Source organism: Achroia grisella, unplaced genomic scaffold (genome assembly GCF_030625045.1).
Source record: "Achroia grisella isolate CSIRO2021 unplaced genomic scaffold, CSIRO_AGI_Agris_v1 utg642, whole genome shotgun sequence".
NCBI lineage: Eukaryota > Metazoa > Arthropoda > Insecta > Lepidoptera > Pyralidae > Achroia > Achroia grisella.
The window spans coordinates 1,197,541-1,221,347 of record NW_026712979.1 but is presented as its reverse complement, the minus strand read 5'-3'; the positions used below and the strand labels follow the sequence as shown (position 1 = coordinate 1,221,347).

At 35.0% G+C, this 23,807-nt stretch overlaps 2 protein-coding genes across 2 annotated transcripts in view; both read right to left on the bottom strand.

Moving 5' to 3' along the window:
• Positions 1-23,807, bottom strand: part of LOC131849401 (ATPase family gene 2 protein homolog A-like) — a 245,133-nt gene that overhangs the window by 91,298 nt on the left and 130,028 nt on the right. The window lies entirely within an intron of this gene.
• LOC131849402 (uncharacterized) lies at positions 9,199-11,253 on the bottom strand. Its single transcript, XM_059199471.1, has one exon. It carries the CDS (start codon positions 11,251-11,253, stop codon positions 9,199-9,201), a length of 2,055 nt encoding a protein of 684 aa, XP_059055454.1.

Here is a 23,807-nt window from a genome sequence, read left to right as displayed (position 1 = left end):
AATATTACAAACAGACACTCCGATTTTATTTATATGTGTATTGTCTGCATTCATCTGAGCGAGTCGTTTGTTTCTATTTGATGTACGATATCTGCCAGAAATTCAACTAAGTGAGAGTTGGACCACGCCTTTTAATTATTTTTTTTATGTATTTCATATTTCAAACAAGCTGTTAATTCTTCTGATGATAAGAGAAATGAACTCTCTGGTAAAATATGCATTACTCCGATAAATATTGTTCGCATAGAATAGAATGAAAATAATTTATTCAAACATCCTTAATTTATACATATTTGAATAGTTAACATTTTTTTAAATCTACCGCTTATTCGGAAAGCTGTCTCATCACAAGAAGAATAAGCAAGAAACTTGTGTGTTGCTCTTTTAAACAATCCTTGTAAGTTCACATTCTACAAGTCAAAACGTGTGAATACAAACTACCAACCAGCACTAATTTATTTAGGCTCAAATATAAAAACACAATAAGATTAAATCAGTCGTAGTGATAAGAGCAGACCAGTCCCTATATATACTCGTTCACGAGTATGACGGATGAGCCAGCCATCACTGCGCTCGACCATATTTTAGTGACTATGACTCATTCCATTCGACCACGTCATATCTACTTAAAATTACTAAATAGTAGTTACAGTATTCGCACTTTACATGAGGATGCATGCGGTAATCAATACAAAAACCGCTACGCTATCATTTCCAAGAAAGCAGTATGAAAAAGAAATTATAAAGTTGTCTGCTAAAAAAACTTATTCTTGCTATATATTGCTGTCACCTCTGAATTCATCTATCCTATAATAGGATTTTTTACATAATATTTGTTTAATATAAAATTTGAATTGCCTCTCTGTCAGATTTATAGTGGATTCTGGCAGTTTATTATAAAAACTTACGCAATTGCCATAGAATGAATTACTAACTTTATATAAACGGCATTTAGGTAAAATTGACTTATTTTTATTGCGTAAGTTTCTACTTGTACAGTTTTTAAGTTTCTTGAAACTATCTAAGTTTTTCCTTGTATAATAGATAAGACAGATGATCAAGTACTTTGTTTTTCTACAATTGGAGGCCTCAGTGGTCTTACAGCGGTTTAACGGGGTGGGGATTATTAGTAATGGGGACTGATGACATTATTGCTAGCAATGTATCATGTCAAACCTCCACGCGGTTAAAACCATCGTGATAAGTTCTTGGTGAATCTGTCACGTTGGGCTAACTAGAGCTCATGCTCATCTTATCATCTCCACTGGTGCCCCGCCAGCGTAAACCGTTAGCGCAGGCGGGTGCACCATTCCATTATCATCCTTAAAAAAAATACAGCGATTTAACACACCATATCTTAGTTCCGATGGTTGCGAGTTCGATTCCTCGAATGATACAAACATGATTGTCTGTGATACAATATCTGGGGTGTTTTCTATATATACCAAATATGTATGTATATCAGTTGTCCAGTAATGGACATACACAAGCTCCGAATAGCTTGGGACTAAATGGAATCTCCATGCAAAATTTCATTTAAATCGGTCCGACGGTTTCGGAGATTCGCCTGTACAAACAGACAGAGTAACAATAAATTTGGAAAAATCTAAATGTGTTCCATTTTACTTCTAACATCCCTCTGACTCAGTTTTTAGCGTATTTTTTGGAATGTACAGACATTCGACCTCTACTGTTTTGTTATATGTATAGATTATTGGATCCACATTAAATCAACATGTAGGTGTCATCTTGCGTCATCCATGATTTAGGCGTTGATATGAGAACCGTACCATTGTTTGCTGTCCTATTGACATGCATTTACTGACTACCAAAAAAGGTAGCCAGAAATTTGAGTGTATTCTTTTATGGAGGTATGTTACAATTAAGAAAACGACCTCGCCTTACATCCACTGGTCGTGGGTTCAATATTCACATACATACATTTATTTTCTTATGGATTGTAATGGAATGATGCATCTGCGTTATGTATGATGTGATGAGGTCGCTACTTCATTTGAAGTTCACTAATACACTTTCCTATAGTATCCGGGTAGTGAGTACACAGGTGTAATAATTGAACTACATTAGTAAGTTTATTTGATAGTGTACTACACGGCTTATTAGTAACGCGTACACTCAACGTGGAGTCGTAATGTGGACTGACTTTACATTTATGTTAAATTGAAATTATCTGAAAACAAATGAAGTATATTGATATACCTAAATGTTACGAGTGTTTTTTTAATTTTTATTGTATGATATTTGAATTCAAATTCAAAAATCATTTATTCATGTAGGACATTTTAGCCGCTTATGAACGTCAAATTTTTACATTCTAATTTTATTTTTTTCCCTACCGTCCAGTTCGGTATATAGATCCAATTGAGAAGAACTGGCAAGAAACTCAATTGAATTACTTTTTTTAAAGCCAGTTTATTTACAATGTATATTTATATAGGTGTGTGTACCAGCCTGATACGTGGCACCAATGCAGGATGATAAGTTGAGCATGAGATCAGGTTAGTTAGCCCATTGTGACAATTTCACTAGGAATTTATCATGATGGTTTCCAGGAGGAACCGATTGCTAGCAATGAGGTCGTTAGTCCACCTTACTAGCAATCCCCTTTCTTCTCGATATCATTATGACGGCCTCGGTTGTCTAGCGGTTTAGCACATCACCTTAATTCCGATTGTCACGGGTTCGATTCCTCGCACGACACAAATATTTGTATTCATGAGTATAATTGTTTACGAATAAAATATATCTATGTATTTATATCAGTTATCTAGTACACATAACACAAACTTTAGCTAGCTTAACTTGGGTCTAGATGGCGCTGTGTGAATTGTCCTGAGATTATTATTATTATTGATATGCTTTATTTTCACAGCTTTTACTTGTTTTTTTACGTTTTGTGGCGTATACCGTTTCAAGTATATATGGTTTTGTTTTCCAGTTAGTACTAACTAAATTTAACTAAGTTAATTACACAGGTTTAGTAGTTTTGGCATGCAAGCGTAACAGACAGAGTTACTTTCGCATTTATAATATTAGTATATATTATATTATATGTGTTAGTAGTATCCAAATCTATCTATAATATTATTATAGTTAGATGTTTGATTTAGGAATTTAATCTTCTCATTTTCGTATACATTTTTTAATAATATAATCTCAGAACAATTAACACAGTGCCATGTAACCCAGCGCTCAAATTAAGCTAGCTAAAGCTTGTTTTATGGGTACTAGATAACTGATACAAATACATACATATATTTTTTCGTAAATACATGCATATTATACATAGAAAACACCCAGAACGATACAAATAGAACTCATGAATACAAATGTTTGTGCTGTGCGAGGAATCGAACCGGCGACCATCGGAAGTAAGGTGTTCTAAACCGCTAGACTACCGGGACCGTACATTACAATGTATATATGTATTTTACTAGTTAGTACTAAATTTGACTATGTTAATATCACCGTGATTTGCTGCTCACCCTTATGCAAGAACCACAGGCGTGAAGGTTGACCATTGTGCGACATTCTGGTATAATGGAACAGCCTCGCATATTTTATGAACCGACTTTAAAAGGAGGAAGTTCTCAATTATATAATTTTTTTATGTACATTAAGTAAATGATACCTAGCACTATTGACCTTATGATACCTATAAAAACAACATCAACTATCGTTTATTCATTATTAGATAATGAATAAACTATCGTTGATGGTTTTTTTTACAATACATATCAAAACAAATTAAATGTTAATTTATTCATGTAGGACAAAATTTCAGTCGAGTTTCTTGCAAGTTCTTCTCAATTGTATCTGTATACTGGTCGTTAGGTACAAAAATATTACAAACTAGCATTGCCCGTGGTTTCAACCGAGATGAATTTCAATAAAAAATATAGCCTAAGCTAACATTTAGGCTATATTTCCTGATCCATAAGCTATATTACTGTAAAGGTTTCATCAAAATCCGTTCAGTAGTATTTGCGTGAAAGAGTAACAAACATACAGCGCTGCGCGAACGAAATCGCGGGCACAGCTATAGTAGTATGAGATAAAAAAGGATTTCTGGATAACGAAGATTTGTACGCGTAATTACAGAACCTAGTGAAACTTCTATTTCTTAGGACCTTTGTAACCTGTACTTCACAAATGAAGAATTTGAACTTGAATTTGAATTTAAAAAAGACAATAACGAATGTTCGCGATCGCAAATAGATCAGACACACAGAACATCGATGTTATTTTATATACAACTAGCTTTTGTCCGCGGCTTCGCTCGCGTTAATTTATCGCCTTAAGGCTGGATTGAAATCCTTTCTTGAGGGATGCCTACGTCATAGTAGCTTTATGCATGCAAAGTCTCAGCCCGATCGGTTTAAAATTGACAAAATTTCATACAAACTTACATCCCCTATTTTATCCCCTTGGGAGTAGAATTAATCAAAATCCTTTCATAGCGGATGCCTACGTCATAACATCTACCTGCATGCCAAATTTCAGCCCGATCCGTCCAGTGGTTTGGGCTGTGCGTTGATAGATCACTATGTCAGTCACCTTTGAGTTATATATATTTAGATTTGCATTCCTTCTAGAACATTCCGTGGAGTCATTATTAAATTCTGTGTACAATATATTCTAAATATTTTATTTATTACAATTAAAACTAATTAAACATTGCAATATTCCTCCAGTAAACAACGAAACTATCTTGGAATGAAATGAAAATATTCATGTAAAAGTACATAAATATCTTAGATTCAATCTTATTTGTGACGGTAGTTATAGAACTAATCAGTTTAATTACAATCATACATCGTACATATTTCCTCGTCAGTTTGAGCACAGATAAGATAATATTACATAGTCTGAGCACAGATAACACAATATTACAGTTTGAGGAAGCGTACAACCATAAAACTGTGAAACATCGTTTGAATACAATGTATGTGGTAGATAGGAATCAAATTAATTACTGGAACTGTCCTCAAATCTACAATATTTTAAATATATACATATGCATAATATTGTTGTGGTAATAAAAAAAAAATGGCGAAATGTTGCCATATTGCGGTGTTGAATGTGTGAATCAAATAAAAATATTTTTATTTACGTTAATTCATTTCAACCGCTCATAACTGTCAAGTTATCTTAATAGTATTATAAACGCAAATGTTTGTTACTCTTTCACGCGAAAACTACTGAACGGATTTTGATAAAACTTTACAGTAATATAGCTTATGCATCAGAATAATATATAGGCTATATTTTTATTGAAATTTAACGCGGATGAAACCGCGGGCTCAGCTGGTTATATTATAAACGCGAAAGTTTGTAAATATGGATGGATGTTTGTTACTCTTTCAAAAACTACTGAACGGATTTTGATGAAACTCTAGATAGAAAATACCCATAGCAATACCAACAATCATACTCACGAATACAAATGTTTGTACCATGAAAGGAGTCGAACCCGCGACTGTCGAAAATAATGCAGAATGTTTTTAATAGTTTGCAAAAAATTTTATAGAAAATATCTAACTTAAAATTCATAACGCTGACAATGTTATCTGATTGAACAGAGATTAAGTGCGTAGCGGTTTCTAAGTTGATAGTCGCATGCCTAATCCTTGTTAATGTAAATCTAAAAAAGAGGAGAAGAGAAGAATGAGGAAGAAACTTATGTGTAAAAGAGCAACACACAAGTTCCTTCCCTATTCTTCTTGTAATGAGACAGCTTTCCGAATGAGCGGTAGAATAAAGAAATGTGACTACACCAAAGTGCTTATTTGAATAAAAATTATTTCTATTTCTAAAAAATAGACATTCTAGTCAAATCATAGCATTCATTTGAATTTAAAAATTACCGCAGCCATAAAACGGTTGCTGGCTTGACCCAATAACTGTTATTGTTAGAACTAGTTTAAGTGCAATATCTGGTTTTACATATTATTATGTAGCGGCTGACTTATTATATAATAACTTGCGACATTGAATTCACAATGTTAATATCACACTAATATAGTAAACGATGTTTCGAGAGTTTAGATTCGTGTTTGCTACTTAACCTATTGCCTAATTTGACGGCGGTGGTATAACGGTAAAACACCGTAATGGTAGCGGGTTTGATTCCTTGCACGATACAAATATTTGTATTCAAGTAGTAGTAAATAATAAAAATAAAATTAAAAAGAAAAAATAATAGACCATAAGGACGTCGCCACAAAAGAAGTGGCAGATATTATAATACTAAATAAAAAAAAATGTATTCACGAGTATTATTGTTTTTTCGGTCCGGTGTGATATGTATATATTTATTTATTTATTTATTAGCATACAAAACAGATTACAATCAATATAATAATATAATTAGGAGCGTGTAGTTCGGTACAAAACTGGATTGTAATCCAACACTATGTATGCCTAAAAGCTAAATTATAAGACGCATTCAATATACGCTAGATAAGGTTATATAATGAAAAGTAAACTAAATAGAAAATAATATATAACTACGTAATGCAATGAATTATCATGTTAACAGAATTTTATTTATATTAAAGAAAAAATTGGTACAACATTAAATATAATTTGTCTCTTTACGGTGGAGATTTAATTGTCTCCGGAACTGGACCAGTGTCGAATAGAAAACATCTATACTTCTATTCGAGACAAGAATTTCATTGTATCTGTATCTATATATTTATATCAGTTGTCTAGTACCCATAACACAAGCTCAGCTCGGGATCAGATGATGTTGTGTGAATTGTCTTAAGATATTATCATTGTTATTACGCAAAAACTACTGGACAGATTCCAATGATATTTGTTACACAAATAGATCGTATTCTAGATATAATATATATACTTAAATTCACACGAACTACTAAGTTATCAATCAATAAACAATACATATAAATAATGTTGAAGTGTTGTATGTAATTGGAAATCAACAGTTTCTCACTAAATAAAAGTATATATACGGTAGGTACTCAATTAAAATTTTCTTTTCTGTCTATCTGTCTGTTTGTTCTCGCTAATCTCTGAAATTGCTGGACCGATTTTAACAGGACTTTTACTCATAGATAACATTTATATATTTAGGACACTTTTGTTTTAGAATTTTTATTTATTTATATAGATAAATATGTAAATTTCACGCGGTCGTGGGTTAAAACGAATATTTAATTAGTTATAAGAGTAACTCAACATCTGTTAGTAATGTTAGAGGCATCCAACGTTCTAGATTTAATATCTTTACCGTTTAAATTAAATTATCAATGCGTGTTGATTGAGTAAACATACACCTAGATTCAAAATAGTGTTACATATTGAATCATCAGTGCAACATCATTGATTAATGTTGACAAATATCGTATTTGTAATATCAAAAAGTTTATAGGCAATTTTATACAGATTTTCCTAATCGTTGATGACTTTTTGTGTACTGATATTGAGGTAGATATATAATACTAGAGTAGCAGTCTCCAGTTTTAAAAATCAAGGGCCAAAAAATTTTTTTTCTTTCTTTCTGTACAGAGATATTTTTTTAACAAGGATCATTTTATTATATATTAAAGGTACTTTCTATTACTTAATTGTTGTCTTTACTGAGAGTGGGGCTATGCTGTTAGCGGGCCGCAGAAAATACATCGGCGGGCCGCAAGCGGTCCGTGGGCCGCGGGCTGAAGACCTTTGTACTAGATTTGCCTTGACTTTACACGGGTGCAATACAGATCGTTGAATTTCAAATATAAATTTGTAATAAACGCGAAATAAATTAATTTTATTAACATGAAATACGTTAATAATTAGAAATAGAAATAATTTTTATTCAAATAAACTTAATACTTTTGAATAGTCATATTTTTTTTATTCTACCACTCATTCGGAACGCAGACTCATCACAAGAAGAATGAGAAAGAAACTTGTGTGTTGCTCTTTTAATTAAATATTGTTTTAAGTAGATTTACATTAACAAGGATTAATCATTGATATTATAAATACGAAAGTTTGTGAGTACGGATGGATGTTTGTTACTCTTTCACGCAAAAACTACTGAACGGATTTTGATGAAACTTTACAGTAATATAGCTATATTTTTCATTGAAATTTGAAATTAAATTTAACGAGGGTGAAACCTCGGGCAGAGCAAGTATTATAAACGCGGAAGTGTATGAGTATGGATGGACTATTATTTCATGCAAAAACTACGGACAGATTTTGTTGAAACTTTACTGTAATATAGCTTATACATCAGAACAACACATAGGCTATAATTTAAAAAGATATTATGTAAATTGGGAGAAATATAATGATAAATGTCAAGTACCTATGTGTGTAACTTGAATCGACTTTATATTCAGATTTTTGTAGTTCGTTGCTTATAAGTCGATCCATAGTTATTTTTATGTAATACTAGCTACACACCCCGGCTTTACATGGGTAAATGTATTATACATATAAACCTTCCTCTTGAATCACTCTATCTATTAAAGAAACCGCTTCAAAATCAGTTGCGTAGTTTTAAAGATTTAAGCATACATAGGGACAGACAGCGACCGCGACTTTGTTATGATGATGATTTTATGTGCTATTATTTACCCTAAGGTTTACATCAGCGCTGTAGCTTCGGCTGCACCAATATGCTGAGCAGTCTTTTTTTAGAAAATATTTTATAGTAACTAATTTGGTTTTTAATAGTTTTATTCTGTTGGTGTGACTTTGTGTATGTGCCAATTTTATTTCATTAATTCCTTTTTGTAACGCATTTTAATATCGATAATATTAGCTTAATATATGTATATTATTATTAATATAAATATTTATAAATGTCAAAATTAAATAAACACATAATTTCTTATATTTGGTAAGAGGTTTTAAATTAGTATATATTCAATAGATATATATCTTTAGGTATTAGGAACTAACTTTGAACTTTCATTTTTAGTTGAAACTGTGTACTCTCTTATACTCTTATGTAGCAATTGTTTTTTTAGTGCAAGAAAATCCAGAATTATTTTCCGATTAAAAGAGATAGGCTAGGAATATAATAAAACTACATTTTAATTAAAAAGTTTGTTCATTACTAAAATTTAAAAAATATATACACTATTTATGAGTATTGCATAGTTAAAGATATCACTTTAATAAATTATTCTAAGTAGAAATAAAAGTACCTTATCTCTGCATGGCCGCCTTCTCGCCCGAGCCATCCTCTCCGAGGATCTGGACGTTCCTGACCTGCTTCCTCGTGGGTGCAGCTGTAGTCAGCTCGGTAAGAGGAGCTGGTGTCGGCATGAAGTCAGGACTGATAGCCAACATCAGCATTTTCAGCAGTAAAGTCTCTCGGACATCCGGTGGTAGATACTCTGGAGTTTCTTCCACATGGTTCGTTGCGGCGCTCACTGTATCATAAGGTCTATATATCCTCCGCCGAGGAACATAACGCTGACTCTCGTATTGTGAATTGTCGTAATTCGTAACTTGGTTTGAATAAGCTTCCTGCTGCCTATACTGTTGCTGATCGAATCTGTAATCGTAGCGATCATCGTTTCTGTACTGGCGGTTATCAATCCTGTTGTAATACTGCGGCTCCTGACGGAACAACTGTACTGGCTGGTACCCTGTACCAGGCGACACGATCTGATCCATTAAAGCTTGCAAGCGATTCTGCCGTAATATCAGAATCTGGAGCAAGCGTTTCAAGTCTCTTGTACTCACTGGGGCTGATATGGAATTCATTTCGTCCACTGGTTCGTAGCGCGGTTGAAGTACCATCTGTGTTTGAGGTTGTGCTACATGGTATGGGTTCACAAACCTTGCTTGATACCCCTGAATAGGTACACCTCTCTCGTCTACAGCTATAGGAATAATTCTAGTTACTGGCCTTACTTCGTACGGTTGAGCAGTTACTGGTTCAGTAGTCGTTTTAGCTACCGGCTGGGATGATGTCTCTCTAACATACTGAGGCTCCAATACTTTGTTCGGATATTCATAGTGGAGAAAGGGCCGCTGGTTTCCAATAGGCACAGCAGCTCCAGGATTGTCTTTTAAGTACTCGTGTGTACGGAAATGAACAGCTGCTTGTGGTCTCCTGTAAATTGGCTGCTGATGATACAATCTGTCGTCATCACTTTCAGTTGGTATGTGAATAACTGGCACTGGATTGGAAGTCACTACGTTCTCTTGGTTAAAAACACGGCCTGTACTTGCTTCGACGGTTGTCTCCTGGTCCTGACTTTGCGCTTCCTGATATTGTTGCTGAATCTTTTGTCTGGCAGCTACTAGAGAATGTATAGGCACAAGTCTTGGACGTGGTGTAGTGGTAGTGAATAATGGACGTACAGTTCCGAGGGACAAGTGACTTCCATAAACATCAGTGGAATCATCACCAACAGATTGTTGTAGACTGATCATACGAGGGTTCGGACTGGTTCCAGTTAACTCTCGACGTATGGTATTCGCTTTATTACCGTCATGTTCAGATCCTTTTTCATTGACATGTTCGTACACGGGTTTCACTGTCGTTGGTAATTTAGTTGTCTGTTTATTAATTAAATCATCACTCACAGTAGTTGGCATAGGTTTTAAAATTTGAGTTCGCGATTTAACACTATCCTCTAATTTTGGTTTGTAAAGATTTAGGATGTTACTTGTAGTTTCTTCTGGTCTTTGTTTTTCTGTAGTGGTTTCAATATTTGTTGCTGCTTTCGTAGAACTTGCTATTAGTCGTCTTCTAGGTATTGGCTGAATGACAGTTCCCCTTGTAGTATATATACCTCTAGTTGGATACACGACGGTTGGCAATGGTCTTCTAGTGGTTGATGACACAGTTTTATTCATTCTTACTATCATAGTTGGTACACTAGGTGTTGTGCTGCTGGTCGTCACCGGAATCGGGGTACTATCACTTGATGAAGAATATGTCACACGCTTGATTTCCCCATCCTGGTCTATATACCCGAAAGTCCCTTTCACGTTACCCAAAACATCTCTGCTCTCGATCTTAAAAGTTCCATCATCAGCTTCGTAACCAATAGTGTATGAGCCATCATCGTTCAATCGGCGTATCTGTTTAACAATTTCTACTTTAGACGGGTCACCTGTTTCGCTCGCCTTCAAAATTTCTTTGGTGGTATTAACTGCAGGTATTTCAGTGGTAGCATCTTTGGTTGTTTCGATTTCGGAAGCGATCGCGGTGGTTAAGCACACGAGAATGACGAGGCGGATCATCTCGCTAGGTCAGCCGCAGCGGCATGTCGGCGCTACGGCTGCGCCCGCGCACCGAGCTCCCCTATATAAAATATCGCCCCACTCGCTAGCCTCGCCGTGCGAATGCCTTGCGCAAACGCCACCATTGTTGTCATTTCATTATCTGAAACGGAAAATCTTTTTTCGTCGCACTTACCTATGCTGTAAGATCCCAATTGTTTAATTGTCCGAGCCGTTTTGTAAAACTGCGAGCATGTGGACAGTTTTTTTTTGTTTCAGTAACTCCGCCAACATTCTCCGTCTAAGGTCATATATTTTCTTAAATGCAATTGTTAAAAAATTTAATTGGTCAATTGTTTCTATAATATTGTTAGTTAATTTATGCTGGGGCGTTTCGTTTGTGTGTGCATTCCCACGGTGGTATTCAATGTCACGTTTAATTACTTGTAGTGTGCTTTTTGGGTCGGGTTTAGATTAATGTTGGACTCGTAAGGTGTTTTGATACCGCAACTAATTGAATTTCCTTGCGGTTGATGTAGGTAATGTCTACAATTAAATAGTAGCAATTTGCCCATATAAGAGATCGAAATTTATCCGCTAAATTCGCATAGTTGCAATTATTGTAGAGACCTCTAATGTCTTCTAAAATAAAAGACATTTCTTGCCGATAATACTGGCTATTTACAGGTGAATACAATTGTAGAGATTTCTTAATTATTTTGAAAATAAAAGACTTGCCGATAATTTTATGAAAAAATTGATTAAATCCATTAAGTATTTAATTTAATTTATATACTAATAATTACAAATTAAAACTTGTTATATTTTTATTTATTTATTTACGTTGCGTTGCACAATTATGGTAAATTAATTAATTTACATACATAATATGCATCTTTTAGGCATTGCAACGTGGAAGAGAGGCGGACGTTTTATATTACTCATCTACATCTTGCAAGTATTCTTCGATTTTGTAATAGCATTTATTTGTCAACATTTGTTTTAACCGGATAATAAATTTATTATATCGACTCTCATTTTTATAATATAAGGTATTTTATATATATCTTTATGTATATCTTCGGAACTTTGCCTAAAAGGACTCCTTTTAATAATATATTTTAGTTATGAACTTTATTTCCTTATTTTGATCGTATTTATTACTAGTATTTACATAACCTAATTGTACAACTAAGAACCTAAAATTAAAAAGCTTAAAAAATATATATAATATGATGACTAAAATATATTATTAAAAGGGGTCCCTTTAGGCAACGTTCCGAAGATACTGGCAGCGTTCCCTCTTTGAATGGCTAGACTAATTCTTTGTCCGAGGTAGCTGCCAGCTCTTCGGTCTTCTGTGATGTCGACTAACCTTTTCGTTATTTCTTTGAAAAGTCTTATAGCGCTAGGACCCCACGGACCAAGGGTCTCGACACCGAATGGGACAAATTCATATTCGGAGCCTAGACCCCTGTATTTACATATTTTGGCTTTTTTAGTTATTATATTATATTTTTTAAGGTTTTTAATTTTAGGTTCTTTGTTGTGTAATTAAGTTAGTTATAAATATTTACTTGTCTCCTTGTAATTTCAAATTTAAATTAATTATAGCATTAGGTAATTTATTGTATATAATTGCCATGGAATATCTTATATCAGATTACGAAATTCATAAATTACTAATCACGCTATACAGTTTCGTATGGTTGCAAATATTGTAGGGATCTCATAAGGTTTTTGCAATTAAAATATTATACAAAGCATATTACTAACATTATCTTTCTATAGGTGAAAGATTTTTTTAAATCGATTAAGTACTTGTCAGATTATCCTTTAATAGCTGATCCGCGCTACTTTTGCATTTCAATTCCCCACCTTTTGCAATATTTTTCATTGCAGCTCCGCTCCTATTGGTCGTATCGTAATGTTATATAGCTGAAAGCCTTTATCGATAAATGGACTATTGAACATAAAACGAATTTTTCAATTCGAACCAGTAGTTCCTGAGATTAACGCGTTCAAACAAACAAACAAAAAACTCTTTAGCTTTATAATATTAGTATAGATAAATAAATAATTCAATCTGAATATTTATAAATATGAAATTTGTAAATTACTACACACTCAGTACGGTACTGCAGAAATGCAATTGGTAATCTATATATTTTTTTAATAAAGTGTTGTCTTCGAATCATTCAAAAACCATCGAAAGCGAATCGGGACACCAATGTTGTTTCAGGCTACGGTAACCGTTTACCATCAGATGGCCCATGTGCTTGTTTGCTACCTACGTAGTATAAAAAAAACGAATAATATGAGCTATATTATTATGATAATAATAATAATTACTTGTTTCTTGCTTTTTTGCACATTTGTTAAAATGTTGCCCATATAAATTCAAATTCAAATTCAAATTCAAATTCAAATTCAAATTCAAATTCAAATTCAAATTCAAAAATCATTTATTCATGTAGGACATTTTAGCCGCTTATGAACGTCAAATTTTACATTATAATTTTTTTCCCTACCGTCCAGTTCGGTATATAGATCCAATTGAGAAGAACTGGCAAGAAACTCAATTAAATTTTTTTTTTTTAAAATCCAGTTTATTTACAATGCATTTATATAGGTGTCTATGTCTAACATTAAATGAAAATCCATATACCATTATTTTAGAGTTAATATTAGTATGTAATTTTATGTTATCTGTGATATTAGATAATAAATACAGACACAAATTACAAACAAATTATATGTATATATACATAGTTTATTCTAAATCAGTTATTTTATTAATAAAATTTTATTAATTGTAACATTTATTAAAAATTTGTAAAATTTATTCAAAAGAGCAACACACAAGTTTCTTGCTCATTATTCTTGTATCTCTGCGTGATCAGTCTGTGTTCCGAATGAGTGAATGAGTATAAAAAAATTATGACTATTTATTGAGTTTATTTGAATAAACTATTAGTTGTATTTATATGTACTATTTTAGTTTATCCAAACAAAACATAAATCTTTATAATAGATACAAAAAATTACAATCCAACTTTATTGTTTCCCCCATTTGAGTTTTATAAGTATTCTGTGGAAATGTCATTATGATCCGTGGGAATAGACAATAAATACGACTAGTCCTCCATAGCCCGTTATTGTCTATGAACAAAGATAGTATTGTGCTATTTATTTATGTACTTATTACGAAATAATTCACAATAATGTTATTTTAATGATTAATAGGTAATTTGTAATGAAGAAAATAATAGGTAGGTACTACAATAAATACACTCTTACAAAACATATATACAATTAAATATATATTTTACTAGCTACTCGCCCCGGCATCGCACGGGTGTACATGTATTATATATATATATATGTATATATATATATATATTATATAATACATGTACACTCCCTCTTGAATAACTCTATCCTGATCGATCTCCCATCCAATTCAAACAGGGACCGATGTTACGACGGCCTGAGCCGAGGTTCGAACCCCTAGCGGTGCCCTCAGACTAAAGTCATATCCGTCAGGCGGGTTTGCCTTCAGACGCTCCATAAGTCCTTCCTTAGGTTTGGAAAACATCAGTTATAAATAATAACGAATTAACGCCATCTAGTGACAGACTCTGCAACTAATTTATTGTAATTAAGCACACTGGTAGTGAAAATTTAAGCACACATCGTTTAATATCTACTACTGCATAGATAAACTACTGTATCACTTGTTATTAAGCTAAAGTTTGAAGTTAAATATTCAATCTACAAGATTTTCTCAATATATATAACTAGTTTTGTAACAGTATCATAGAGCGCGCTGTTGTTGTTTTTCCATAAAGAAGTTTAGATCGAAACTAGTTTCGAATGGACGCTCTGAATTTAGAATGTCGCACAGATAATAATGAAGTTTATGGATTAAAAACGTTAACCTTATGCTATAGTTCTGGAGGTTTTTTTTTGAGACTATAGCATCGGACTAAGCAATACTCAATAGACAATATTATTAGACTATTGCTATTGAGTAAAAACATGACATATGTATCGTGACCCTCACAGTTGTTTGTTCAATTTGCAGTGTCGCAAATTGAACAAACACAGAATAGAATAGAATAGAAAATTATTTGTTCAAATAAACTTAATTTAAGCACTTTTGAATAGTCAAAAATTTTTTTTTAAATCTACCGCTTATTCGGAAAGCTGTCTCATCACAAGAAGAATAAGCAAGAAACTTGTGTGTTGCTCTTTTAAACAATCCTTGTACGTTCACATTTTACAAGTCGAAACGTGTGAATACAAACTACCAACCAGCACTAATTTATTTAGGCTCAAATATAAAAACACAATAAGATTAAATCAGTCGAAGTGATAAGATAAGAACAAATGTAAAGCAAACCTAGGCCAATGCCCAACAAACATCAGCAGATTTTGCCTAACTGAAGAGGAAACGCCACTACACATCCTATGTGGTTGTAGCCCACTCATGTATAAACGTAATATTTGCTTTGGAAAGTTTACACTCTATCCTGAGGAGATAAAAACCATCGCTCCTAAGAATATCCTTCAATTCTTGTCCCTGATAGGTTTAGGTAGTGGACTCTTAAAAAGGGCGAGCACAATATATAGATAGATAGATAGATAGATAGATATCACCCTTGGTGCCTCTGTAGGCTATGGTAACCATTTACCAAATGGTCCCTATGCTTGTTTACCACCATCCTATATATAAAATTCTCGTGTCAAAGTTTTCGTTCCCATACTACACCAAAACGGCTTGACCGATTCTCATGAAATTTTGTGAGCGTATTGAGTAGGTATGAGAATCGGCCAACATCTATTCTTCATCCCCCTAAATGTTAGGGCTAGTATACCCCTAATTTTTTTTTATTTTAAGGCAAAACAACGTTGGCCGCGACAGCTAGTTGTAGTATAAAAAGTAAGTGCGTCAAGGTTTGAAAGTTAAGACCTGACCTCATGATCATCTTATCACCCTCCCCTGGCACCCCGCTAAACCGTTAGTGCAGATGGGTGCACCATTCCATTATCATCAATTAAAAAAAAAGTAGACTGGCAAATTCCATTATTCTACCGAATTCTGTGTTCTACTACCATATCACATTAAGCTCAGATCTGATCATGATAAATTCAGCAGGAATTTGTTATGATGGTTTGCAGGAGCAACCGTGGAGGTCATCTTAACATGGTACATTGCTAGCAATGGGATCATAAGTCCAGTCTCGTTAGACCTATAGGTATTTGACCGGGGTTTACAACTTGAAAATACATTAGTTAGTGAATGGTTTGGTAGTTGTCGTCTTTTCATGTTGTTGTCGTCGTAAGGTGCCTATATCATTAGCTATCTACGAGTAAAAGTTTCGTCGAAATCGGTGCAGCCGTTTCAGCTATTGGCAGGAAAAATACAGACAACCAAAAAAGGAATAATATTTTTTTTAATTAAATATTTTTTGTACACTTTCCAAAGGAGATATCTCGCTTATGTATGAGTGGACTACAACCAAATAGGATGTGTAGTAGCGTATCCTGTTCAGTTAGTATGTAATATTATATTATCTGTGGTTAGGCAAAATTTGGAGATTTTTGTTGAGCATAGGCATAGGTTTGCTTTATGTTTGTTCAATTTGCAGCGTCCTGTGAAGGCCCTAGTCATGATGCATAAGTTGTTTTTGCTCAATAGCAATAGTCTATTGGAGTCAAATACTCCAATAGACTATTGCTATTGAGTTTGAGTCGCCCAGTATAGGAATATCAATCACACAAGCTTAAGTTTAAAAAAAATACAGAAAATAATATAAAAAATATAATTTATTATTAAAACAATATTACAAATTATTATTTGTAAGTTTTTACAGTGCGCATCACAAGCACGCAAACTGGACTATCGCTCACAAAATATTTGTTTACTTACAATCAATATATTTTATACTTACATCTATGTTTTATAACGTTACATTAAGGTACTGATTAGACAGCATAAAATATTTACACGTTTGGGACACGCGTGTCCCATACAGTCCAAGAACTAGATATTGTATATGAGGCCATCCATTAATCACGTGAGGGGGGAAAAAATCACGAAATATCCCAAGAGGGGGTCTAGTAAGACCTCGTCATCGCAGACCGGTAGGCGTCCACTACTGGTCATAGGCCTCCCCCAAGGATCATCACGACGACCCGTCCTGCGCTGCTCGCATCCAATGCCTTCCAGCGGTCTTGACCAGATCGTCGGTCCACCTTGCTGGAGGCCTTCCCACGCTGCGTTAGTAAGACATCACGTGTATTTATGTTATGCCAATCAAAAACAATCTGCAACCTTTCTGTCTACACATTTCTATCATGGTCCTTAATTTCAGAATAAAATCAAAAAAATTTAAGATTCTTTGTAGGTACTAAAATACACGTGATGTTGGGTGGGGGAGCGGGGGGTAGTTTTAAACCTCACCACGTATCACCAAGGGGAGGGGGTTAGAAATGCTTAAAAAAAGATCACGTGATTAATGGACGGCCCTTATGTTGGTTTAAAAATGTACCGCTTTATTAACAATAATGTATATAATAATTTTATACTTTTTTATTTTATATGAAATATAGATTAAGAATATTTAAAAAATAAAAAAATATATATACTACATTATAGAATACAGCCATCTGACAATAGTTTTTTATCTGTCACATTATTGAAAATAAATTTGATTAATGGCTGTAGGTATGATTGACTGAAAAGGACCATATTTTTTTTATTCTATTTATTTCTTTGGAAAAGCAAAAGGTGTGTCCTTTTGCTTTTCCAAAGAAATACATAGAATAAAAAAAATATGATCAGAAACATTTTTTCGTTCGAATAACGACTAAAGAAACTTTTGAAACAATAATAATATTTGGAAAATTATATGTTTTGTTTGAAATGAACTCTTTTATGCTCTGATTTTTCGAAAGATAGAAAAATATTCCCGCGCAGAAAAATTGGCATTACTTTCTTAGTGTTTTTAGATATTACTTTACATTATATACTTTTTTATGTTGGAACAGTCATTATTTAAAGCGTAAAATTATGAAGATCATGGAAACTTACCACTTTCTATTCATTATTAATATTTTTATTCTCATTTTCTACAGTATCTAAAATAATTTATACGGCAACTTCGCACAAAGTAAATATTTGCAGTACATTTTTAAACGCATTTTCAAACCACATATTTTAACACACTAACGCACTCAACTGTCGACCAATCTCTCTTAGACTCGTGTAATATGGCCATTCCGGAATGGGGTTTGTATGATCGGTCGATAGAGAATTACCTAGCTCAAATTATTCCGCTACGTCAACTAGAACTGGATGCCGTGCCCTCTCAAGAAGGCGTCGATCTGTCCCGTTGCCGCCGACTCTCCACGCGGAGCTACGTAATAGAATTGTGGTTGTGGCGATTGAGCCGCTCTCTGGGGGGCCTGCCCCTGCTGTACCAACGCTAGCCTCTGAGCCTGCGCTCTCGCTGCAGCCCGATCTCTCTGCAGCTGACTCTGCTGCAGTTGCTGTTGCTGGGCGAACAACTGCTGCGAGTTCTGGAACTGACTTTCGGCCTGTTGTCTCTGATACACTTCCTGCGGATTCGCGTGCTGAATCTGGTGTCTGAACAGAGGCACATTCGGAGATTGAGCGGGCTGCACGGAAATCTGTGGAGATGGGATGAAAGGTCGCGGCGAAGGCTGTTGCTGCTGTGCGACGAACGGTTGTAACCGCTGGTTTAGGTTCAGTTCTCCTTTAGTCTGAGGCAGAGTTTGGAAGAGCTGAGTGTTGTACTGGCCGCTTGCGGGGTCGTAAACAAGTTCTGTCGAGTATAGTGGGTTGCCACTCGGAGCTGGAGATGCAGTGGCTGAAGTAGCCTTTGTAGGATCGCTAACGCTCGTTGCGGTCGTAGATTGCAATTGGTTTTCGCGATGGAATTTAGCAAATTCAGCGGCAAAATCTATTTGTCCTGGTCTAGCCGTCGTGAAAGCGGACGCAGGAGACGGTGCAAAGCTGGGCACAGGGCTGTATTGTATTTGGGGTTTGGGGGTTACTTGAACGAGCTGTGGTCTGAAAGTCGTCGCTGGAGGGAGCGCTCTAGCCGTAGTGACAGGCAGAGGACGTGGTGTAATCGCAATAGGTTGCGCCTGGTATGTGGGTCTCCGGCTTTGCGGGCGCTGTACTACTCTTTGCCTGATGTGCTGTAGAGGCTCCTCCTCGGCTTCGTCTTCGTCAGCATCTCTGAAATCGTTTTGGAAGTATGTCGTGGTTGGTCGGGCAGTTGTTGGACGAATGGCCGGTCTGGTTGGGTAATTGGGTTCGCCGTCATCTCTCTCGCCGGAGTCAGGTGCTGCGGGCTCCTGATCGTCGTCCTCATTTGGTTTGTTGGGGTCGCAAGGGTTTCCGGAGACGTAGGTAAACTCTCGTTTGTTGCCATCAGGGTCGATGTAGCCATATTTTCCGCGGACGACGCAGTCAGTTCCTCGGGTTTCCTCTTTGAAGGAGCCATCTGCTGCTTCGTAACCAAAGGTGAAACTGCCATCGTCGTTTACCTGTAAATTAGTATAATAGGTAATTATAGCAACATTTATTTATATATTTTAATATTTAAGCAATATGTTGTAAAAGCCAGTAATTTATAATAAACATTTTATTGTATATATTATAAACATTTTGTATTCTTTATATTATACTAGTTGGCCCCACAAAAGTTGTTTAGCCATATAATTTATTTTTTTGGATAATTTTTTTACTAGCTGTACTTCGTCCGCATGGAATTTAACTTTATTTTTTTTAAACCAAAATATCTTTCTAAAATAAAAGTAGCCTAAGTTACTCCTTATTACATCAGCTACCTGCCAATAAGTCCCGTCAAAATCGGTCCAGCCATTTCAGAGATTAGCCGGAATAAACAGACAGACGGACATAAATTGTAAAAAAATGTTATTTTATTGTATGTACCATAATTATATTCATATGCATGTAATAAAAAACGGTTATTTCAATATTACAAACAGACACTCCCATTTTATTTATATGTATAGTATCTGTGTGTTTTCTATGTATAATATGTATGTATTTACGAAAAAAACATCTATGTATATGTATCAGTTATCTAGTACCCATAACACAAGCTTTAGCTAGCTTAACTTGGGTCTTGATGGCGCTGTGTGAATTGTCCTGAGATTATTCTTATTATTATTATGAATACCTTATTGTAATTCCTGATGGTCTGTACTGGCGGTTGCTTGTTGCTCTCGTGGGCAGGCTGCTTGAGTCTGGCGGGTGTACGCTGGACAGCACGTGGCTCGTACTCGTCATCAAGTCGATCATTAGCACGATAGAGGGCGTCGTAAGCGTCAGCCGGAACTAAAACCACCTGAAATATATGATAAACCATAAATTTGGGGGTAAGGGAATTGTTAGTAATGTGGATTGATAACCCCATTGCTAGCAATGTACCATGTCAGGTTGACCTCCACGCGTTTCCCCCTGGAAACCATCGTGTTAAATTCCTGGTGAATTTGTCAGGATGGGCCAACTGACCTGATCTCATGCTCATCTTATCATCCTCCACTGGTGCCCCGCCAGCGTAAACCGTTAGCGCAGGTGGTGCACCATTCCATTATCATCCACAAAAAAAAACCATAAATTTGTTATAATAACGTATTAACAATACCATCATTATATATTTATGACGTATGCATATTTGTTAAAATAAATGAGCATTTATTTCCACGACTTACTGATATTGTAAAACGAAATCAATGTGACATTGATAAATTATGTATTAAAAAATCTTATGCATAACAGTATATTATGTACTAGCTACTCGCCCCGTCTTCTCACGGGTGTACATGTATTATATATATAAACCTTCCTCTAGAATCATTCTATATATTAAAAAAAACCGCTTCAAAATCCGTTGCGTAGTTTTAAAGATTTAAGCATATATAGGGACGGACAGACAGCGATAGCGACTTTGTTTTATACACCCGGGCGAGTAGCTAGAAGAATGACTAAAAAGAAGAGAAGAGTTTGCAATAAAGCTTGTAGACGATTATTTACATTAAGACTATAGGATGTAGTACTATTATTATATATCATATCATTTCTATAGGTAAGCCTTTAACATATTTGTGGTGTTACCCTACTAAAATACTTTCTATAAAATACGTTCTAATTTCTCCATTAATAAATTTGTTAATTCCTTATTAAAATATATAATTTCGAAAATATACCACTGAGCTGCTCAGCGGCAGCAGGTTAAAATCAATACAAATATATAGTGCAATGTAGTTTAAATGCAATGGGAATCAGATATTTACCTGGTCGCCAGAAGCTCTCTCCTGGGCCTGCGGCTCATACTCATCATAGCCATCGTCAACAGGCTGCTGTATCCTGGCTCGGGGGCGTGCCCCGGTCACTAATCCTGCTGCTAGCACCAAGCATAATACCTGGAAATAACAAAAATCATATTTAAAATCATTATTCACAATAATACGGATGGCAACAGTTCAACGAGAATCAAAATTACGAGCCGAGGTTCGAACCTGTAGCGAAGCCCTCAATCTTAGAGACAAGGCGAGGAGCAGGACGTTGTCGACTATATTCGGCCCAGGAGTGACCTGGCATTATAATTTGTGTCGCCTACACTACGCCACCAAGGAGTAACTTAACATTGAGGATGACGCAGCTGGAGTCGAGTCACGACGCGAGGTTCAAGGAGTTTGTGGCCCGGGTCCCCTCCAACATGCTGTCCACCTTCATGTCCTTCATGAAGGACTACTGGCAGAAGGGGGTGGTGTATCAGCGCTACCGTGGAAGACTGCCGTCGTCAGTGCCGTGACCACAGAGACTATTTATATTTATACCTATACTAATATTATAAAGCTGAAGAGTTTGTTTGAACGCACTAATCTCAGGAACTACTGGTTAGAACTGAAAAATTCTTTTAGTGTTGGATAGTCCATTTGTCGAGGAAGGCTTTAAGCTATATACCATTACGCTACGACCAATAGGAGCGGAGCTGCAATGAAAAATATTACAAAAGGTGAAAGGGAAATGAAAGCATACTAAATCACGCGGGTCAGCTACTTATAACATACTAGCTACTCGCCCCGGCTTCGCACGGGTGTACATGTATTATATTATATATAAACCTTCCTCCTGAATCACTCTATTTATTTAAAAAACCCGCTTCAAAATCCGTTGCGTAGTTTTAAAGATTTAAGCATACATAGGGACGGATAGACAGCGACAGCGACTTTGTTTTATACTATGTAATGATGTATATTAGTCTATAAGTTACTGATAATGTAGGCTATTAGTACCCTGAAATAAATAAAGTCGTATCCATCAGGCGGGAGTTGGCCTTCAGCCGCTCCATAAGTCCTTCCTTAGTTTGGAGTGCCATCTGCACTCGCCCCCTATCGTCCGGTGAAGCTGTAAAGGCCAGCTGCGGCCAGCAGCATTAGAGTTGTCCGAAAAAGATATTTTATCAAAATCATGTTGAAACATGTCACCTAATTTTAAAATTAACGACATGATATAATAATCCTTGGTGTTAATTGCAGTGTAATTAAAGTTTTAATTTTACATAAGTCGGTGCTCTTGAACTTTGTCTTAATTGCATCTGTAACGATGTGTGTTTAACTATTTTTGTTGATAACCTTTGATCTGTCAGTTATAAATATGTTTCTTATATTTATAATACTACTTTATAACATTAAACATCTTATCTTACCTTAATCCTTACGAATATTATATATGTGAAAGTAGGATGTTTGCTTTCACGCAGAAACTGAACTGATCATCATGAAATTATGTACATATGTTCATGAAGGTATTAGAATGAACATAGGATACTTTTTAATTAAAAAAAACATAACATTTGCTCCTTCAGCGCCATTTAGCAGCCAGTAACGAAGTTATGTGAGCGAAGCTGCGTGTAAAAGCTAGTAATATTATAAACGCGAAATTTTGTGAGTTTTTCCTTTACTTTTTATTTGGATAGATGTTTGTTACTCTTTCACGTAAAAACTACTGAACGGATTTTGATGATACTTTACAGTAATTTAGCTTATACATCGGGATAATATATAGACTATAAATTTCACTATGATTTTCAAGTATATAAAGAAATAAACAGACTTTTAAACAACACACACACTTTTTTAAAAAAGAAATTCAATTGAGTTTATTCCCCGTTCTTCTCAATTGAATCTGTATACTAAACTGGACGGTAGGGAAAAAAATATAATAGAAAATTTGACGTACATAAGCGGCTAAAATGCCCTACATGAATATTTTTTTTCTTTGTATTACCGAACCTTGTGACTTTTATTACAAATATTTTTTTTATCTATCTATGTTGGATATATTAATAACGCTATACCTAAGCCAATGAAGTGTATATGTACAATTATCCTTGAATTGTCCGGTTATGAATGTTGCAAAACTGTATATAACTGTATTATATGTTAGTCATAGCTTAAGCGTAAGGTCGCGCCACTATCACTATATCTTGTATATATTCTTACCT